This window comes from Amphiprion ocellaris, chromosome 1, assembly GCF_022539595.1.
Source record: "Amphiprion ocellaris isolate individual 3 ecotype Okinawa chromosome 1, ASM2253959v1, whole genome shotgun sequence".
NCBI classification, from domain to species: domain Eukaryota; kingdom Metazoa; phylum Chordata; class Actinopteri; family Pomacentridae; genus Amphiprion; species Amphiprion ocellaris.
Window position 1 is genome coordinate 12,100,467 of NC_072766.1, and position 21,225 is coordinate 12,121,691.

General features: G+C 44.1%; 1 protein-coding gene across 7 annotated transcripts in view; it reads right to left on the reverse strand.

Moving 5' to 3' along the window:
- The window catches only part of zfhx3b (zinc finger homeobox 3b), a 289,722-nt gene that overhangs the window by 81,663 nt on the left and 186,834 nt on the right, over positions 1-21,225 (reverse strand). For 6 of the 7 annotated variants that reach the window (XM_055011433.1, XM_055011438.1, XM_055011436.1 and 3 more), the window contains 3 exons: positions 5,224-7,740; positions 4,496-5,075; positions 1,397-1,893 (listed from right to left, as the gene is read on the reverse strand). In XM_055011433.1, coding sequence (XP_054867408.1) covers positions 1,397-1,893; positions 4,496-5,075; positions 5,224-7,704 — 3,558 coding nt within the window. In that variant the 5' untranslated portion in view covers positions 7,705-7,740. The remainder of the gene's footprint in view (positions 1-1,396; positions 1,894-4,495; positions 5,076-5,223; positions 7,741-21,225) is intronic. The other variant, XM_055011442.1, reaches the window with a different exon arrangement.

Here is a 21,225-nt window from a genome sequence, read left to right on the forward strand (position 1 = left end):
GCATTTGTACATATCTATAAATAACCAATGCATCTGAAAATGTTTCTGGGCTCCTCTCAGTTGTCCGGTGCAAAGTATAGACTAGCAAACAAACACCTCTTGTGTCTCTTAGTCCTTTTTAATTGCGGCAGTGGGAGCCCTGCATCACACCTGCACCTTTCACAAAACACTGAAAGTTGATTTCTCGATTTTACTGTTATTTTGATACAAAGGCCTGTGGACAGGAAACATGTCTGTCATGCCAGTGGCTCTGAGGAATGATTCATAATGCTGGATGATTTTCAAATAGATCAGATTTTTGAGGGGGTTTATTTTGACCACTTCACCTTAGTTTTTAAAGTGAAAAGAGTAAAAACCAGAGTGGAAGCAGCACGTTTTTCACATTTAGCCACTTGATACCTCTCTTGCAAAAGACACAATATGAAAAGTGTCCAGCAACAGAATTTTTAAAATAGATTTTTCTGTTTACTTTGTAAGTGTCACACACTGAATACTTGTGTGGACTAATTATCAATCAAGGCAACATCCACTACACAGTGCACAATGCAGTGCTCTGAGTTGGATTCGGTTGTGTGTGAAGTGTATGTTTACAGCAACCATGTGTTGTCAGCGTATGTACGTGTTTTTCAGTGTGTGTGCATGTGCAACTATGCCAGTTTGGGTTAAGCGCAGAGTGGCCGAAGCCGCAGACACACAGGATAGGTACCTAAGTGGAATCAGGCCTGTTAGATTTATGGCCATTTGTTCGGAGAGTGTTCATCCACTGGCTATTATGGAATGATTAGAGGAGAAGGTGAAGCTCCAAGTCCAGCAAAAATCAATACGGCTGTCGAGAACAATTCAGCCTTTCCCGCTCCGAGGAGTATTAGCACCAAACCTCTGTCTCCTAACACTTCTTCATTCGTCTCCAAGTGATTCAGCCCTAAGCCTCCAAACCAGCTCCTCCTGCCATGTTCTACACATGGCAGCAGTGTGGCTCTGCTCCTATACGACTACTGGGAAGGCATCGATACGACAACAAAGCCATCATTCATGCCTTGGGAGAGCAGCTACTGTAGTGGAGTAGTGGGCAGTACAAGAACATTTGCTGTGTCGTGTGGAACACTATCAAGTTAGCAGAGATTAAAGATATGTTCTTGTATTTTTGCCAAACTCATGTAAGCTACAAGGTTCCTCATCAAAGATCATGAAAGCTATCAAATAAAACAGACACACTACTTCTCCTGGCCATGTTATAACACCTCAAATAGTGATACAGACAGCATTAGTGCAATTTTTGGTTGTAAATTACTCTTCCCCCCTACGGTATGTTTTCATTAATGATATGAACATTGGGATACACTGTCAAGATAAGGCTGAGTAGTGGATGTGATAAAGGAACTTGATGACCACTAACCTTGTACAGCTTGAGGCTAGCCTCATGGCGAGAATTGACCGTGTGCATCCTCAGCTTCTCCAGGCTGTTGGTGTAGTAGTCACAGGCATTGCACTTCAGGTGCACTGGGTTGCCTATGGCCACACATTTCAGACGCCACTCATTGCCTTTGCCCCCTTCTTTGATGTGGGCCACAAGCTGGTACTTCTGCACATGCTTGTCTGTTTTGCAGTGCAGCTGGAAGTTGGCCTTGAGCTGAGTGGTGTAGTGGCACAACTTGCACTGATGAGAGTCCCCCACCACAGCGCGCCACTCCTCCTCTGGCAGGCTGCGTTCAGCTCCCATATGCATGCCAAGCACATCCAGGTTGTCAGTGGTAAAGCGGTTGCACACGGCGCACTGAAACAGCTTGAGGGAGGGATCTGTGGTTTGCGATAGACTCTCTCCCAGGGTCATAAGTTCTTCGGACACCAACTGTCCGCCGCCCAGCCGCACGTCCATAGGGATTTCCCCACCTACTGGAGCGTAGGGAAGATGAAGACAGACAAAAAGAAAGAGGAAAAGGGTAGAGGAAGGTATTTAGATTGCTGCATACATATATTCATCATTAATTTAGACATATTCAAAGTTCAAAGTTAAATTTTCAAAGGTTACATTACTGTCTGGTAATTTAGGTAGCAACAGGCCTCTCACTCTGAATAATATCTTAAGTAAAGCTGCTAAACTTTAAAAACCCTGCTCTGTTCTTTTGGTTTGATATTGCATGGGAGAAAATGCTCACATTTGTATTTATAGGTCTGTAGCCATCCTTACTTTGAGCTGGGAAAGAACCAAGCCTGGACTTTTCCCCTGAGACAGAAACCTCTGCCAGAGAATGAACATACACATCTGCCTGTTTGGGCCGGTGCACTTTCATGCCCTCATGTCTGTAAATCAGCTGCAGAGGCCATGAACGCCACAGAAAAAGCACGTTATTTTATAATTACTAAAGAACTAAGGAGTTCCCAACCACACATTACTGTAAATCAAACCCATTGCCCTTGTTCAAAGAATAATATTTTTAAAAATTCACTTCTCTGCTTGCTTCTTCTCTTTCTTTCTTTCCAGATTGCCTCTAAATCAATACGGACACCTAACAGATTAAGTCTGCTTGGTACTGAGTATAAACGAGGGAGAGGGGAAAAAAAAACACAGCAAGCACATATCCTATGACACCGACCATATAACTGATGTCTATACAGTCTGGGAAGGCTGACTTTAAAAATGAATTCTAAAAAAATGAGGTAAGAGCCGGCCTTTTTGCCTTTACTTGCTGATCTTTAATCTTTCACTGCCCAGGACTGCGCATGCAGGCTTGACCCCACCTGGCTTTACACTAAATTAATTCCAGCAGCTCTTTTTTATTTATTGCTGCAGTATGCAGCCTGTTCTTGGACTTTTCTTCATTACCTGCGTTTTTATAGCCAGGAGAAGGAGACCTTTCAGAAGCCCCTTGAAATCACTCACAGACCCAGCTCCCCCAGTCATGGCTGCTTATGTTCACTCATATAAAAACACGTATGCCAAATCACCACCCCAGTCCTGTCTTTTTCTGCACCTTGCATCTCCCATTCTGCCCGGATCTCATGGTCTGATTTACCTTAAACCGGATTCAGCCCATTATTAAATTCTGGTTGTTGGTCATAAAATAGGACTCTGATTTGGAACTTATTCTTGTTTTCACACAAGTTTTCTTATATTGAATTCATAATATTATGAAGGTATATATGTCAACCAATCCACTTTTATACAATGATGCATTACTATTATGAGAGGATTCAGAGAGAAAATAACAAAACCTGAATCTTTACAGATGACCTTTTTTGCTTCTTTTCTAATATACTGCTTCACAATGTTTGGTAAACAACAAATTCCGGCACAAATACCGAAAAGTCACACCCCTCCGCTCTCTTTAGCGGACTTGCTCTTCATCTCATATGCAGTAGCATTACAGTAGCTGAGTCTGTGGATCACCGAGGGGCTGAAATCATATGAGGTCAACATTTGCCACATATCTCTTCAGCAATACATTCAAAAGTCAAAAAAAATTCACAGTGAGAGCATTTAAGTGCACCTCTCACTTTAGTTGTTTGGTCTGAGATCTCCTTGTCATGGCAGACTCTCTGAGAAGGTTTACGGATTCTTATGCAGGATACTGTGCAGTTAATATCAGAGTGTTTGTGTATGATGCCTTTAACAGTTCCTTAAAGTGTGACCATGGATGACATCGCTGCAGTTTATGGGTCCAGACTGTGTAATCATTGCCTCCCTTGTAATATGCTTATTACAACTCACCTCAGAGGAAAATGAACCAGATGGCAGAAGAGGGAAAAAGAATTAGTCACAGCAATCAATTCATGTTTGTGTCTTCGAACTGGTGACAGTTGGAGACAAGTCTGTACAAACTGTGTGGTCGTAACTGGTCTTCCAAACACTTTGCTATGCTGCTGAATTACCCTCACTGAGCCCTCTAACCTCCCTTCTTTGACCAAGATAAAATTTATAGCTGCAATTACTGTGCTGGAAAAAAATGGAGAACTTCAGTGGTGCAGTTCAGCTACAGTTTGGGAATAATGACAAAAAGGCTGGTTGCCTTTGCGAATGACAAGGGATGGAGAACATTGAAATTTGGCCCTCTAATTTAGCTTTCATTGGTATTACAAAGTGAACTTCAAAATTCAGCCCTGTTACATTAATGTTCTATCATTTAGTTGTCCTGTTCAAGACTGTATGAAAAGAAAAAATAAACCATCTTTGGGTTTCAGTAAGACACACTTGCAGCTATAAAATGTGTAAATTAAATTACTGGCAGAGTGGCCTTGTACACTGGAAGCTTTTACTATTGATGATATAGGCATAGCTTAGGGCATGAGAAAAGATATGAAGATTTTTCTGCACATCATTTTACATCTTGGTAATGTGATTTTTTAAAAAAAAGTTAAATTAATATTCCAGTTCTTGTGCATTCATAAATTAGGATTCAAGATCAAAAATGAAAGAAGCTGCTCTGAAATTTACTTGGTGATTTTGTGGGCAACTAGTGGCATTTCTGGTAGCAAGAGAGGCAAAGATGGGGCTTACCAAGTGCAGGGGCCAGGGCAGCCATGTTGGGATCCAGGTGAAAGCTCCCCATCAAGAACTGGGCCTCTGCTCCAGCTGGATCTATCTTTAGGCCTGGTGGAAGGCTCATGTTCTGCGTCAGGTAATATTGGTAAAGCTCAGCTTCAGACGGTGTAGGCATGGCTCCCAAGCCAAGTCGTCCGTGCTGCATCTGAGTCACGTTCTGCTGGAGTAGCATCATGTTGTGCATGTGCTTCTCACTGGTCATGTGGATACGCAGGTTCCGCGCCACATTGGTCTCGTAGTCACATACCTCACACCTCCAAGTAGGTTTGCTCTTCGGCTTGGTTGGGGAGGGAGCCCCACACGGTCCGGACATATGGGTGGAGGACTGTGTAGGGTGGTGGTGAGGAGGGTGATGGCTACTGGCCTGGGTGACTGAGGGGACAGCCACCACTCCTCCAGGGGTATGTCCAAACACTTGCTCCTGCGCAGAGCCAATGGAGCCTCCATTCTGCAGGGTCTGCATGTTGTTCAGGTGCTTGTCCGACTGCATGTGGATGCTTAGGTTGCCCTTTGTGGTGGTGGAGTAGTTACACACCTAGAAATTATACAACATTTTCTCTTGAACTAAAATAAAGTTATACATAAGTTATTTTTAAATTACATACACCAAAATCAACAGAACAAGAACTATTTCATTACAACAATAAATAAATGGAAACTTGCTATATATTTTGCCTACATACCTCACACCGGAAGGGCTTGTATCCACAGGTATAGCTTTCCCCACGAGCTAGACGAGGGTGACTCTGACCGCTGCTGCAGTAGACACAGGAACCTCCAGAGTCTGGGTGCTTCTCTTTCATGTGGGCTTCCAACGTCTGCTGGTACTTGTAATGCCAGTTGCATTTGGGACACTTAAGTGTCTTGCATGAGTTGCGTGAATGCATCATGGTCATGTGCCCACCCAAGGAGCGTGAGGAACCCAAAATGGTGTCACATTTGGGGCATTCAACCCCACTTCCTCCGCTGCCACCAGGCCCATGGTTCTGTGAACACTCACCAATTCCTGTTATGTCACAGGAACCTCCTGGTAGGGCATGGGAGTGGCCATGAGATGTAGGGTGGAGGTGATGATGATGGTGGTGCATGTGGTGATGATGCAGAAGGGCTCCATTTTCCTCCTCTCCCTCTGCCGGGCAATCATTTGGTTCTGGAGCTGTGGCACTATCTCGATTGGCACTTTCATCAACAGCAGCATTGGAGGACAGAGGCGAGCAGGAAGTGCCAGGAGTGTCATCCTCGCTCCTTCTGACGGCAGCTGCCGCCATTGCCATGGGAACTGTGGGTCCCTGGCAGTTAAAGCTCAGAGGGAGCTCTGAGGTCCTCCCCCCACCGTCTGCAGCTGAACCCTCTTCCTTGACAGAGGAGGAAATGGAAGCAAGGGCTTTGCTGTTGAGTGTGGAACTGACTGCAGAGGTGCAGGCAGAAGGCTGGAGAGTGCTACTAGGCATTAATAAAGGAGATTTGGAAATGCTTTGGTTTGAGACAGCTGGTTCCCCTTGTTCACCCCCGTCGCTGCTACTGTTACCACCACAGGCCACTGCAGTGCTTTCTGCCTCCACCTCGTCTTCCTCCTCCCCTAATAACAGTTCCTCCTCTTCTTCGGAGCCCCCCATCTGGCTGGATAGGTGCGCCTTGCTTTCATGTCCCTCAGTGTTCCCATCCTCTCCCTTACATGTCAGCTCTTTCCCAGCAGGCTCCTCTGTTCTCCCTCCCTGTTTGGGCAGGGTACTGGAGTCTTTGGCAGAGCCTGGGGATGAGGTAAGAGTGGATGCTTTGGGAATGCTCAGTCCTCCAAGAGAGAGGACTGAGCCTAGTTGGGTTTGTTGCTGCTGCTGTTGCTGGAGGCCAGAGTCAGAGTCTTTGTTCAGGAGGGTCTCACTGCCCCCGCTGCTGCTTCCAGGCTCCAGATGGACACCACTAAATGTGCCATAGAAGCTCTGTCCAGAGTTAATGGGGAGCAGGGTAGGTGGCAAAGGAGTGCTCTTATTTTTTGGTTCCAGGAAACTAATGAGGGGCTCTTTGTCCTTCCCAATGCCCTGGATGATGGCAGATGCATGCTTGTCCCCTAGCAGCCGCCGCTCGTCCTCACTCAGTGTCATGCGGTGATCATGGACGGCATGAGTAGCAAAGGAACGGGCATAGCCAAAGGACAGCTTGCAGAGAAAACACATGAGAATGGGCTTACCCTTGCCATATAGGGCAAGTCCATCAAATTTGGAGAAATCCACGTTGTTGGGAACATCTTTGGATACACAGGACTTCTTGGCAGACCCATCGCTGTTCAGGTAATCCTTGTTGCTTTTGTGCCGCACATCGAAGACACGAAAACTGTGCAGGACAGGGCTGAGGCCTGTCATTGTTGAGGTATTGGGAAAACCTTGGTCTGAATTTCCAAACCACTTCCCAAAGGACGAGGCTATGTGGAACGTGTTGATGATCTGTGGATAGACCGAGGACGAAGTCCCGGCAGGTTCTCCCGGTTTCCCCCCACTCGTGAGAGAGTTTGTGGGAAGCAGGCCGGGTACCATGCCTCCACTACTTTGGATCAACTGACTGAGGCTCTCCACGATGTAGGCTGAGCCATCTGGCTGGTAGACTATCTCTCCTGCCAGGTTCTCCACATCACTGCTCTCTTCTTCCTCTTCCTCCTCTCCTTCCTCACTCCCACTCTCAGGTGGTCCCTGCTGTTGTGTAGGCTGATGTCGCAGAAGAGTGGGCATGCCCCCTCCCCCTGAAGCTATTGGCACTCCAGGGAAGGGCTGAAGACTTGGGAAACAGCTGTCAATCTCCATTTCATCTAAGTCCTCAGATTCTTCTTCTTCTCCACAGCTCACTCCCTCTTGCTCTTCCTCCTCAGGACCCTCTCTTCTGGGATGCAGCTGGCCTGTGGCAGAGCTATCACGGTGGGCCTGGGGTGACGTCTGTTTTGGCTGCTGCTGCTGGGGCTGTAGTTCTCTCACCCCGTCATGAGATGCAATGGAGTTTTGGGGTTGAGAAGGATAGGGAGCAGCGAGAGATAGGGGGTCCAGGGAAGGGGCCTGGTTGGTGCAAGTGACCTGTGAGCTAGAGTGATCGTTCCAGGGCTGTGGTGGTTGCTGCTGCTGGGAGGAGCCGAGCCCATCGTCTGTCCCAGAAACCACGGGAGACTCACAGCTGTCCATGCTGATGCCTACATGAGGCGTTCATCGCATCCAGGCCTGCGGACACACAGAGTGGGTAAAATAAGAGGTTATTGTTGGATTTGGGATGGGTAATGTAAGCACACATGCATATACGCAAGCACACACAATTCCTCGTTTACCATGTCAATGTTGGAAATATATGTCTATATCTTCCAAATTATTACTATGCCTATTAAGGGAAGGGAAGATCAGATGTAGAAAATAGGAAGAGAACATCATGTATAGGAAGCTGGAAAGAAGAAAATCAAATGTATGGCGCACTGGGTGAGAGACAAAAGTCTGAGATATAATTGGAAAAATGACACCATGCTCATTACGCTAGATTAGGCACTTAAACACAATACCTGAGACAAGCACTAATAAGCCGTCCATGATTCATCTTCCTGCCATATCACAAAGGTACCATCTTTTATCTTCACCTTCCAAACAACACCCCTAATCTTATATTCTGCAAATCCTACATCCGTTTTTAATTAACTTGCAGTCAGAAAAAAGGAGCAACAGACTAACTTAATGGATCAAATAGATTCCTTGTGAGATAATTAGACACTGAGAAGCCACCCATCAGCACATCGTACATTTACATAACGAGAAGGAAAAGGAAAAACTGCATCTAAAATATCATTATCTGCAGTTGTGTACATATAAGAAGAATATAATGCATGTGTATTATTGAAAAAGATATGTCTGAACTCTGACATGAGCAATAAAAGGCACTATTTTCTATGAGCCCAAAATACATAAGCTGGGTTGGGACTTCACTGCAGCTGTGTTTAGATCTTGCATCCAATAACCTCTACGCTTAGCCTGGTTTCAAACACTCCAGCCATCCTCCGCCTCTGAAATAATAAATGGGAGCTGAGCTTTCGGGAGCTGGCCATGCCCCGAGCATCTGAGAGGCCCAACACAGGCTGCAATTTAGAGCGCAGAAGAGATAAAATGATAGCACAAGATAACGCTGAGCTAATAATTTTATTAAAGGGATGCAGCCAACATTGATTAAAGGGGGCAATCGGGCTGAAACCAATAACTCTGGGCTGCCCTTTAACCTACCAGTACTGAATATTACATGAGCAAAGTTTCCCGGCACCAAGCTCACTGCCATGTCCCAGTTGATTAGCACATTCACTGCCTGCACTTGATTTATTTACTTATTTACTTAGGGATGCAAATTTCAGCTGTGATCAGAATGGAGTCTACCCCCACACCCTAACATATTAACCACTGAGGGAAAGGAGAGATTGATAATGTCTGTCTGCCTCTTCATGAATGTCTGATGAAGCTTGCCTCCCACACAACATACCTGAGACGTCTCCAAGCTATATGTACCTCAAACTACAAAAATAATGGACTCACATTTGCTTTTGTATTATGGCTTCAAAATGAACAATGACAGATCAAAATAGAAAACTGCGGGCAAATAACAACATAGAAAGAAGCACAATAATGTTAAACTGATAGCTTTCATTTAAAAAATGCAAAACTGAACTGCAAACACATTGCAGATGTTATCATCATAAATACACACATATTTCTGGTATATGGTCCACCTGATTGTTTTGTTTACATGCTACAGGAGCTAACCTCAATGACCCTGCAGTTACTTTGCATATAAAATGAAAGATATTAGACTGGCTGGCTTATTAACAAGATTGCTTTATACAGCTGGACATGATTTAGAGATGGCTGCCATATTGAGTGAGGGGATACTAGCCCTACTGGTCTGTATTTATTATCTGCTCCATTAATAAGAGGCTATGAGCTCAACAGCCATTTCACACAAATGGACTGAGGGCAGTGAGAGTAATGCAAGAAAAAAATATGCCACGTCAAACAGACAGTGATTCTTCAAACTAAAAGCAAGTGGATAAACTGCATAAAATGAAAATGAAAAAAAGAAGAAGCAGGAAATGTGACTTGTCTAAAAGCACTGCCTCATAGGAAAACATCCCCATGTGTCCTGTCTGAACATGGAGTCTTTCACACTTTGTTCCTGTAATCTCCCAGCCCCTCCTCCAGATTCCACTGCCTGTCTCGACCGAGCCTGGGAACACTGGGCCCACATGCACAACTAGTAGTTAAGATCGCTAGTTAACAATGACCTCTAAAGTTCTCAACTCTCCTCTTTGCCTTGATGAGTCTGCACAAGGCGAGTACAGTGTACTGTACTGAGGGTATGTACCCATCAATTCCCATTACTGCACTAAGATACCTCAAGCAATTAGCAGTAGGCAGGATAACACGATGACTCTTGATCAGTGCTGGAGCTCCGAGCCAGTTTGGTGTGTCCACTGCTTACAGAAAACAGGATTGCCCTTTAAAATCAAGATGGTGTAATTCAATAACCTGCAGTGGTTACTGATGAGCAATGGGATTGTCTGGAGTCAGAAAGTCGCAGATGGGCCAACTGATATAACGCTGTTTGTCTCTCAGAGGTTTGCCTGGCTCAGTGACACCTGTTTAAAGCAGGAAAAGCTTTAATCTCTGGGAGGCACTAAACAAGTCCGGGAGACAGACAAAGAGACGCGGTCGAAGGAGAGGGGAAGTGGAGGAGGCCGGTGTCTCTGTGTGCTAGCTGTGTTAATAACCACAAATCAAAATGATGGAGCAGCCTGCTAAAGGTGACTACTAGTGAGTGGTATTATGCACAGTTATATACTGTAATGTGTCAAAAAGAAAATTTTCTTTTGCATACTGGCACTACAACAAGTGATTCCGCCATGGCCTCTGCCCTTGTGTTGCATTGTAATTCTGAATGTGGGCCCACTGAGTTGACAATAAGCAGGCTGTGTGCAGCCAAAACAAGCCTTAGCTGACAATAAGAGATAATCACAGGGAAGAAAGGGCTGGATTCCTGAGCTGATCTGAGGGAGAGCAAGCCGATGCACAGATCCTGACTGTAGCACTCACCCTCTGCTGCCACCTGCCTTCAAAGACTTTATGCCAGGGTCTCCTTTGCCATCTCTTTTACCCTCCAATGACAAGAAAAAAAGCAATACTCCAACCCCCTCCCCACCACAACGTAGATAAGGCTGAACCATTTGAAAAAGGCCTTGGTTCTAATGAACAGTGTCAGAGAGAGGATCTGGATGTCATTTGGTAGGGATGCAAAATGAGATAAGTTTTAAGTTATGGGTCCTTTCATTAGGTGGGATTTACCAGCCAACTGAAGGGGGAATTAAAGGCTAAAGAACCATCTGATTATAAGCATGCCTGATCACCTGCCTGAAGGCCTGGCCTTGCCTTCAGAGGACCCTGCTCTCCAGGGTTTCCTGAGGGAATTATCTCTGACTGAGCCCGAACTGTGAATACTACTGGGTTGTGGGCGCGATGTAGCCCTGACCCTTCCTCCTATCCACATATAAGTCTGCACTGAGGGAGCACCTTCTTAAAATGGAAAAAAAAACACAATTTCTTGATATGCCTAGAGGACCCCGAACAATTCACCAGATCTGATTTTCAATTGTTCGTCGGTGATGTTGCTTGTCTGTGTCTGGTCTCTGAGCCATCACAGAGCCTGGCCAGCCACCGCAGGGTAAGGGGCGCTTATTGGAAAATCAATGGCGTGAATGCTAAGCAAGTTACAGGAAGATGTGGGAAGGAAGGGTTCTTATTGATAAAGCAGGGGAAGGCTTTTGATGTTGCACTAGGGACATGCTCATTGATGGGGGAACCATTGTAGTCCTCAGGCGGAGTGAGGCCTGGGTTTATCTCCTAGGTTTGTTCTAATTAATCACCAATAAAGGAATGCAAGCATTGCAGTCTTTAACATAAGTCCACTTTAATGCCTGACATGACTTAGGAATTATGGCTTTAACACTGCGTTCTTACAGTGAGGGAGCTATATTTCTAACTGCACTGCAACTGTCTTCTTCTACTTTTTGTTGCCTTCCAAAACGATCTCTAACAGATAACTAATATGACACTGCTGAGGTACAACTAGGCTAGATGTGAGTGTGCAAGTATGGTCCTAAATTGGCGGACTGTTGTCACAGCATGATTTATTGTAGGGAAACAAGACCTGAAATATTGTAGGGAAACAAGAACGTATAAATGTATACGAATATAAATAGTAAACTTTTCCTGTCCTGAAATATACTAATTACATATTTTACTTCATCAATAATAAGTAGGGCAGATAATTCAAGCAGTCTGAGAGGGAAAATACCTGTCATCTTTCAGTGTCTAGAAAATATTCTCACAGCGTCACTTAGTCTCACAGCCGTGAGCCAAAAAAGTCGGTCAACCGCTGCCATACACAGCAAACAATTATAGCTGAATAAGGTACATGTAGTTCCTGTTCTTGATGATTCCCAACACTGTAACTCAGACAATTAACCATGTAGAACACCAGTGTTTATTGTGTGCTGTAAATATTCAATACACTATTCTACTAATGCAGACATAAGGGTGCTTCACTATTGCTCCAACTGCAGGAGGCAAAAAGTCACCTCAGGTCGATGGCACTCAGCCTGTAAACAGGGCTTCCCGTAAAATCAATGATCTTCAGTAGGAGCTATCAGTCTGTGGAACAGAAATAGCCATGGCTGTGTTGCGTCTAAGGCAGGGACGTACAGTGCTGTGTGTTTGCTTGAGTGTGTGTGAGCAGAGGAGGCTGATCACTGGCATGTCTGGGAGTATTTCTCAAAGATAGCAGAACTGAGGCATGCAGCTTTGTCATGCATGCAGCTAGTTGATGCAAAGAGAAGACTACAGCTTACAAGTGTCATAAACATACTTTTTTTATGTGTGCTTTATGCATCAAACTAGTGCTAAAGCAAATATATAACTTTGAGCTAAAATAATCCTTGCTGATTACAATATGAGAAAACGTAAATACCCAGGAGGCAAGTTACTGATTGTTTTAGTTTCACAGCACTCAATTTTAGTAAGCATTTTGCACTAGCAATACTGGCCAGAGAAGGCAAAATTGATTTGTTTGTAGTATCAATTGCCTCCTTTGTTAATAGACCTGAAATAGAACCTTGAAAATGATTTTACCCTTTATGCAATACCATCAACTTGAGTTAATCCATTCCATGTGCAGAACGGAAGGAAAGTTATATAAGATAAAGCAGCAGTGAAATCACAGGGCAGAACTGTATGTTATTCATACACAGGGCAGTCTGATTAAATGATCAGACTGAGGCTGAGCTAACTTCCAAAACACTCCAGAAGGGATTTACACTTGGCACTAGAGTGTTTCCTCAGTTTTGGAGGGTGTGATAGAAACAGCGTGCTGGTGTAATTAGAAGTAGTTAATTAGCTGTGGGTTAATTACTGGGTTCTGCAGAGCGTTGGTGAAAGACCTGGTGGGGTGGCAAAGCAAAGGGAAGCAGCGAGCACACAGCAGGAAGCTCCCAGTCTCCCGCCAATTAGCAACCAGCATGGGGGGGCTTCTCTGTTGCATTCGGAGTACAAATGTGAGAAGCCTCATATCATTTCATTCAAACTGCAGCACAGAGTAAAAGATAAAGTGAGAGCGTGCAAAATGTGCATGTTATGGGAAACTTAACTACTGTTTTTCTCAAGGAAAAACAGAAATAACCAAGAAGTCACAGTGAAATTTTAAATGATGAAGTGAGGAAAACAAAATGACACCCTGGTATCGAAAGAATTAGGGATGCAGAAACTGAGCAGGAAATATTCTAATTACTACAGAAGCAACGTCTTCTTACAGCAACCACAATCAGTCTTCATTCTGAAAGACTGCACTGTATTATTTTCCTGTTTTGTCCCGTGTGGTTTGTTTAGAAAGCTTTGTAATTTATAAGCGCATAAATTATCCTTGGAATTAAGGTATTGATGTATAATCAGAGAAAGGCTATCGGGGCACAAACTAACGTTCGCCCCCAGGCAACCCAGTGCACAGAGCACTGGTATACGTTCACACACAGTGGGGTGTCTGTAAAATTGCAAGGCAGACAGACAGAGAGAGAGAGAGAGAGAGAGAGAGAGAGAGAGCGAGAGAGAGAGAGAGGAAAAGGTTCTAGTTGGGTCTTTCAAATACTTATCAGATTAGTTAGATACACATCCTCCATTTTTGCTCAATTTTAGACCGACAGACATGGATATTGAATGATTTGCAACAGTCTGATATGGAACCTCACATCTTTGAGCGTGCAGTGCTGACTTTCCCATAGCGTGGAATGCAGAAAGGCTGAGAGGACAGTTGATACTTTGTGCACTGGTCTGTCGGGGTCTAATCTATCAGAAAACAACAAATTGATCAGGATCCTTGGGAAGATTTCTAAATGTAAGACATTTAGAACTCCCTCAAAGACATTGTAAGTATATTGTATTATAACTTTGTGTCTGAAGAGAAAAAAGGAGGGCAAAGAGACAGAGAAAGTGAGATTGGGATATGGGGCAAGAGAGAAAGTGAGACAGCTAAAGACACGTGTCCAATGAAAGGTCAGGGACAAATGGGGGGAAATGTGCTGATCAAAGTCTTCGAGCCCCAGGACCTTCATTTCTACTAATTATCAAATCTGCCCCTATTTATATCTGCGGGAAGCAGACGTTCTCTCAGGAGAGGATGGAAGTGAAATCTGCTAACTACAGTGCTTTCAGGGCTTCTGTTTGCTCACTCCATTTCATTTGTTCTATAGTAACAGGATGAGGATAGTAAAGGGGGCTTTAGAGAACCAATGACCACAACTTATTTAGGAATGTTGCTACGAAAGTAAAGGACAGAACACTGTGTACAGAGCTGAGCAACAGTGTGAAATATTGAATCATCCTACTTTTAGGAGGTGAGAAATTCATTTGTGCCATTTTAGAAAAACTACAAGGCAAGATCACATGGTAGCATACACACATATACTAGACATACAAATGCAAACGCATGTGCACGTACACACCTTTCTGCAGCGTTGCAGCTAAGGCAAGGCAACCGCAAACACAGTTGTTAAAATGATCAATACCATTGAAATATTAAACCTTAAGAAGCCGCATTATTGATTAGAAGCCCGATGATGAAACGGTTTATTATCACAATTGTGGGGCTTTATGTAAATGTTTTGGAGAGACCATCAGCTGTCCATCCACCATGGGCTGTGGCTAAATTTGAACCCCCAACCACATACACACACATGTATGACCCACAACCCACTCAGCACTGCTCCCTGACTCTGCCATCTAAAACCTGAGGGATTGGGGCGGACAGGGAGATGTCATTACCACTACTTCTACATCCATTAAGGACAGCTGACACTGATCAGCATACTGAGCCCCTGCTGACCGAGAGAGGAGAAGACGGATGTGGTCCCAAGAACAACTTGGTAACTCTGGAACGTGGACGAAGGCATCTCAAGCAGGCATCACATTAGAAAAAAAGCATACAGGTGAGCAGGACATGGGCTCTATGCAACAATCATGCTCTGACAGACAGATCGGGGACATGGATGACATGTCTATAATGCTGGGCCTTTCTGTGTAATCTGGAAAACAAATACCTTAGTAATGACCCAGTCCTGCACCTGGTAAAACACAGGTTTCACTGGCACCTGGAATTAGACAAATATTCTCTGCTGAGCATTCTTAAAGGGACACGCTCCAAAATGCTACATGGAATTTTAGAAGACAGCAACATATGCAGTAATTATTTATTTACAATGTACATGAAATAGAAAACAGCAAATTTCTAATTTAACTCTAAAATATCTGTAACTAAGAGGCTAAACTGGGACAGTAACATGCAGCACTGTAAGGAGATGAGTTAAGTCCCACAGAGGCACAGAGGGAAAACAGTGAGGTGGTGCCACAAGCCTGAGAGTTAGGGCCAATGTTCGGTTAAGTGTCTAAACCTGAGTAGGGTGATAAAATCCCTTTTAGAAGGCATGTGAAGGCCAAATGACCAGGAAACCTGAGTAATGTGGGTGAAAGCTGTCTAGGGTGAGAGCAGAGATGTGGAAAGTCATGCAGTGTTATGTGTGGAAAATGGAAACTTACTATCTCTTTTACACACCTCACACTGAGGAGGGGTGCAGTCCTATCCACATAAGCTTCTGTGTGCATATAATATCATGTGTGTGAGCGCATATCCAGACACACTCGCACATACACACAACATGCACATAAAGCAGGGATTAGAGAGTGTCCCAGTGAAACCATTCTGTGGAAATTATTTCTTTGCAGAAAAAAAGGCATGAAAGCCAATGGTGACCTGGCCTCTAATTCTAGAGTAGGATATCCTGGATAAATAATTAGAGGGTTGCTTTGAAGACCTTGCACAGCTGAACCATTCACTCCCCACTTCACATTTGCTAAAGTCATTAATGACAAAGATTTAGAAAGGAAAGCGAAAATCTTTCTGGTACACAAATACTTTTTTTTATGAGGCCTGGCCCAAATTCCTCTCTGCTTAGCTGAAGCCCTTATCCTGGGAAAGAACTGCACCCGTTTTAAACAATAAACCTCAGGGGAAAAGTGTTTTCTGTTGCCCCCTTCCCCCACTGAATTATGAGAGTTAATTAAGTTAAAAGAATAATGTGCCCTGTCTTTTAAAAGGGGAAGTGGGCAAGAAATGTTGGGACACTGGATGTCAAAAGAAACAGGAAAACCAAAGCGAAAGAGTGACAATATTCTCAAAGTCTTTAAAACAAAAAGGCTTTTATATTCGAAAATGGAGAAATAGAGCGTGATAAGAAGCCTTCTCTGAATATAAAAAAGAACCCTACTGTAACAAACACCGTTGACTTCTTATGCATGGCTATTTTTGTGTCACAGTGACATACATCTTCAGTGAGTGCTCACACTTAGTCACTGCATGTGTCACTTCAATAAGCTGCGGGCTAACCTGATCAATCAAAACAGGAGGGACTCTGACAGTGGCATTCCCAACAAAGGAAAATGCACTCACAAATCTGCATTTTATATTCCACTGGAACATCTTTGAGTATTTCATTGAGACAAAAACAACCCCCGACAAACCCATTGAGTACTAGCATACATGCCAATGAGATGCCTAATCTTTACACTGGCAGTTTATAAACAGAACACACATAAATCAGGTCTTGATGCAATCGTCATCTTAAAAGGAGAGCAGAGCTTGCCCTACAGTTTACAAGGACAGATTCCAAGGCAAACCTTGGAAGGTGATGTGCATTCCTTCTGAGTAAAGCTGTGATGAGGAACTGTCAACAGAGGAAAAGGGAAGAAAAACAAAAGGAAAACAACTTGTTAAGTGTATAACAAGGTGGCCTGGAGGGCAATGCTGAAAGACACCTCAGCACTTGACTCTGAAGTGTGCAAGGAACATCAAACAGCATTTCTGTAGCTATGCTGAGCACTGACAGAGCCGACCACAGTGTTCAGAGGCCCTTGTGTGAAGAGAAACACTACAGTTTGGCACGAAATAAACAGGCAAAATGTGACTAAAAGACAACAGTTCCTTCTGCATCAGTAATAGTAAGTGTTCGTATGCACCGAATCTGAGCCGCACACCTCCAGAGAGACCTGTCTAACACGAGGGAAGGCTGCCGCTACAAAACAGAAAGAGAATAACCCATTTCTATAATGCACTTGCAAACTGTTAAGCAGTTACTAGCAGATAATGACTGCCCTTGAGTTGTATAGTTAGAAGATGTGTGTGTGTGTTTATGTGGCACAGAGAGACATAAGGTTTGGGTGGTAAACGGCTCTCTGTAAGAAGCTGTGCAGCAAGGAGCAGAGTCAAAGCGTCTTTACTATCAACAAATATCTGACCATTAGAGATGTTGGCAGGTCAAAGATTGCACCAAAACTCAGCACGCTGGCATCTACTAGTGTCCAAGAACTTTGAGCTGCAAAGGTAGATGCCCAACGCTAAAAACACATGAAAATATCCTAACTCTAAAGCTTGGGGGGAGAACAAGGGGAACAGACAAAAGAGAGCTAGGGAGAAGCAAAAGCTGGGTGTGATATTTTAAGAAATGTGCAGTGTGTTAATAAGTTCCTCTTCTCCCCCTCCTCTCCTGGCCTGGTCTGAGTGTTGTGACAGCTACAGTGCTGTGGAGCTATATTTGAGAAAGACCAGCCCCCTGCCCCTCATCTCCACACACACACTGCAGCCCTTGTTCATCTGCCTTAATGAAATGGCCACATGCCTCCTCTCATCCCAGAGTTGCTTGCACACTGTAGCACCTGGTAGATATAAATCAGCCCTACTGAGCTGTATTTGGGAAGTGAGGCATTAAGCATGACATGGGCTGTCAAAGTTCAGATCGCACCGACCGCAACATCTAGTTGAACCGCTGCGGAGCAGACCCGAGACCGAGGAGCAGGCCTACCATCGGCCTCTTATCTTCTGCCTCACAGCTCTGCATGACATGGCTGCCACATCTGGGCCCCAGCTGGGCAGCCTGCTCAGCACAACGTAGCCCATCTAGAGCAAGGTAGGGGAACACGGATTCATGGTAAGACTCCCATTTTCAGGGATCAACAGCCCCCACAACCCTGGCGGTTAAAAAGGGTGCTGTTTGCTGCCATTTATCTTTGGGCTTTCTTATCTGTGAACTGTGGGGGCTTGAGTGTATTATTACAGTTTTAAGTGGCGTAGGTTCTATTTTTGAGCAAGGAGATAAAAGTAGCTGAGCGCCTGGGTGTTGTGCAAGCATACTGTATGTAGTCTATGTGTGTGTGTGTGAGTGGAATTTCAGTCACGTGAGTCTGGGGTCTGAAGGTCAAACACTGCAAGAGAACCCACACATTCCTCAGAGGACAGGCACACATCTTTAGTGCATGAGCATTTGTGGGTTTGCATTAACTTGGATGCATGCATGTGTGAGCATATCAAACTAGCCAAAGCTCCAGTTTTCCGCCACTCCACCCGTCTACCCCCGAGCTTTATGCTTGAATATTAAATAAATTCTCCACTGAGCTTTAGATGTATTCGATGACTCCTCAGACAGATACACAAGACACAAAGGGAGGACGACAGATTGCTCAAAGAGAAACGCAAAGGGCCAAAGGGTGCTAATGAGTGAGGAAAAAGTTGTCTTCTGCGAGGGATTTAGCTGTGGGCTTTTACAGATGGTGTGTCCTGCTCTTCTTAGCTACAAATCACAATGGGGAGTTGAGATGGTACAGAAGGTGGAGAGCAAAAATACAGAGAAGAGAATGAAGAAAAAAGAGATGGGGGACTGTGGAAATAGCTACATTCAACTTAAACCTTACTAAATGACATTACATTCTATGGTATTATTTATTCTGCTGAGTAATTAGCCAATGACAGATGCCTCTGGCAGGTAAAAAAGCTAGCATTTGAAAAGCAACAACATGACATTTAAGACACATAAAAGTCATTGATTCAGTCTGTCTGTTGAAACACGTGTCAAGGGCATAAAAATTGCTATGTGCACTGTACAGAATGTGGCAAAAACTATTCATGGATTTAAGGTCATATTTGGCAGAGAAAAGTAAAACACCAGAAGATCTGAGTCTAAACGTGGAAAGGAGGATTCTTCAGCTGACATCTGCTGGGTTATTATGTTAAGTGAAGACTTTCCCTCTGTGCACCTATGTGTACATGCACTCGCAAACAAATAAAAAGCACACTACAAGGATGTAATCATCACTTCAGAGGGAGACGAATGGAGTGTCCACATGTAAATATGGGTAAAACACATTTGCCTACTATGCACATAACATTAATGCAGTGGCAAAGAATAAAATCTGTGAGATTTTGTTGTTTTTTTCCACAGGAAATAAAGCTCACTCAGTGGCATCAGATTCAGCACTGCCTAGTGATCCTAGAGAACTGCACATTTAATACACATTTAATTAATGATGTCATTGTTTTGACATTGAAAGAGCATGCCAGCAAACAAGATAAACAAGATCTAGCTCTGGGAAGAGTGCTATCAGAATACTAAAGGAAACAGAAAGCTGGGAGATCACATCCAAAGCACTTTGAATCTTAACCCTGGGCGCTTAGACAGTTCTATTCAATCTCTCATACGATGAGAGAATATTTTACACACAGCGCTGTGTGTGTGAACACACAAGCACTCTTGAATAAGGTCATATATATGTATGTTAGACTAAATAGCAGCCAGATATACTGCCATATTGTGAATGGATTCTCACTATGAAGAGGCGAGTTTCCACTCAGGCTGCTATGCCAGTGTACTGTACATAGCTAAACGTCTTTACACATGCCAGCTAGAATTGGGAATGAAGCCATGAGGCTGGGAGGACATGCATATATGCAAAACACACACACACACACACACACACACCCACACACCCACACACACACACACACACACACACACACACACACACACCCACACACACACACACACACACACACACACACACACCCACACACCCACACACCCACACACCCACACACACACACACACACACACACACACACACACACACACACACACACACACACACACACACACACACACACACACACACACACACACACACAATCCACCGCATACCACTGATAGAAACAAGCCATAAAACAAAGACACACAAAAAAAACTCATTCACATGTGCAGGAGCCAACTTGCTTATCCACATTTGTACTCACCCCCTTTCACATACACACAGAAAAAAACATGTTAGCAAGGAGGTGAGAATTAGAGCAGGGCCAACTGGCTCAACCTGAAAGTTCAAGTTGAGTGCCACTACAAATTACAAGTTGACAGCTTTAACTGTTCCTGGTATGTGTTTCTTACAATGTATGTGCATGTTGGAGTTTGCTTAGGCAACTGCCTTCAAACAGCTGTTCGGAATGAGGTTTTCACATGTCACTATTATCTCTTCCATAAAAAAAAAAAAAAAAACAAAAAAACAGTGCACAACAAAACAGTATAGAATATCTCTCAAACCACACAACAAATATGCTTTACACAACCACCCTTCATGATAGGATCCTCTGCCCAGTGTCTAACAGATGCCCCCATATTTGTGTGAGGAAGGAGAGTGATAGGGGCAGTGTAAAACGAGAGGGTGACTAATTGGTTCATAACCTGTAATTGGGGAGAAGTAATTGGAGTGGACTCGCAGATGCCAGGTGCACCTTCAGGAGGTGGGGTCGTGGTTTGCCCTTTGACTGGCTATAAGAGAGTGTGTGTGTTTGTGTACATGCAAAGGGTGAGGGAAGATTGGTTGCAGGGGGAATGCAGGACTCCAACAACAAGGGTCTCCAAAGACTATAGTTTAGGTGTGGCGTGTGCCTGTTAGGTCCTGAAAACCACATGAACGCCCATATAATAAACCTGAAACAGCAAAGCCACACCCAATTCAAATAAGCACATGTATGAATACATATAATCCAACACCATGTATACACACACAGTATATCACAGCCTCATGTTCACTGGCAATTTTTTCAGCCTGCCGTCGGTAGTAAGAAATCTGCAGCTCAACATTTTCTCATGGTTCACATGGTGGGTCAATGTGATCAATGTGTTCATGGTCCACCTTGCCAATACTACACCTCTCCCAATCAATGTAATGGGGGCTGAGTGTTAATTGGGACAGAGTAAGTAGAGAGTG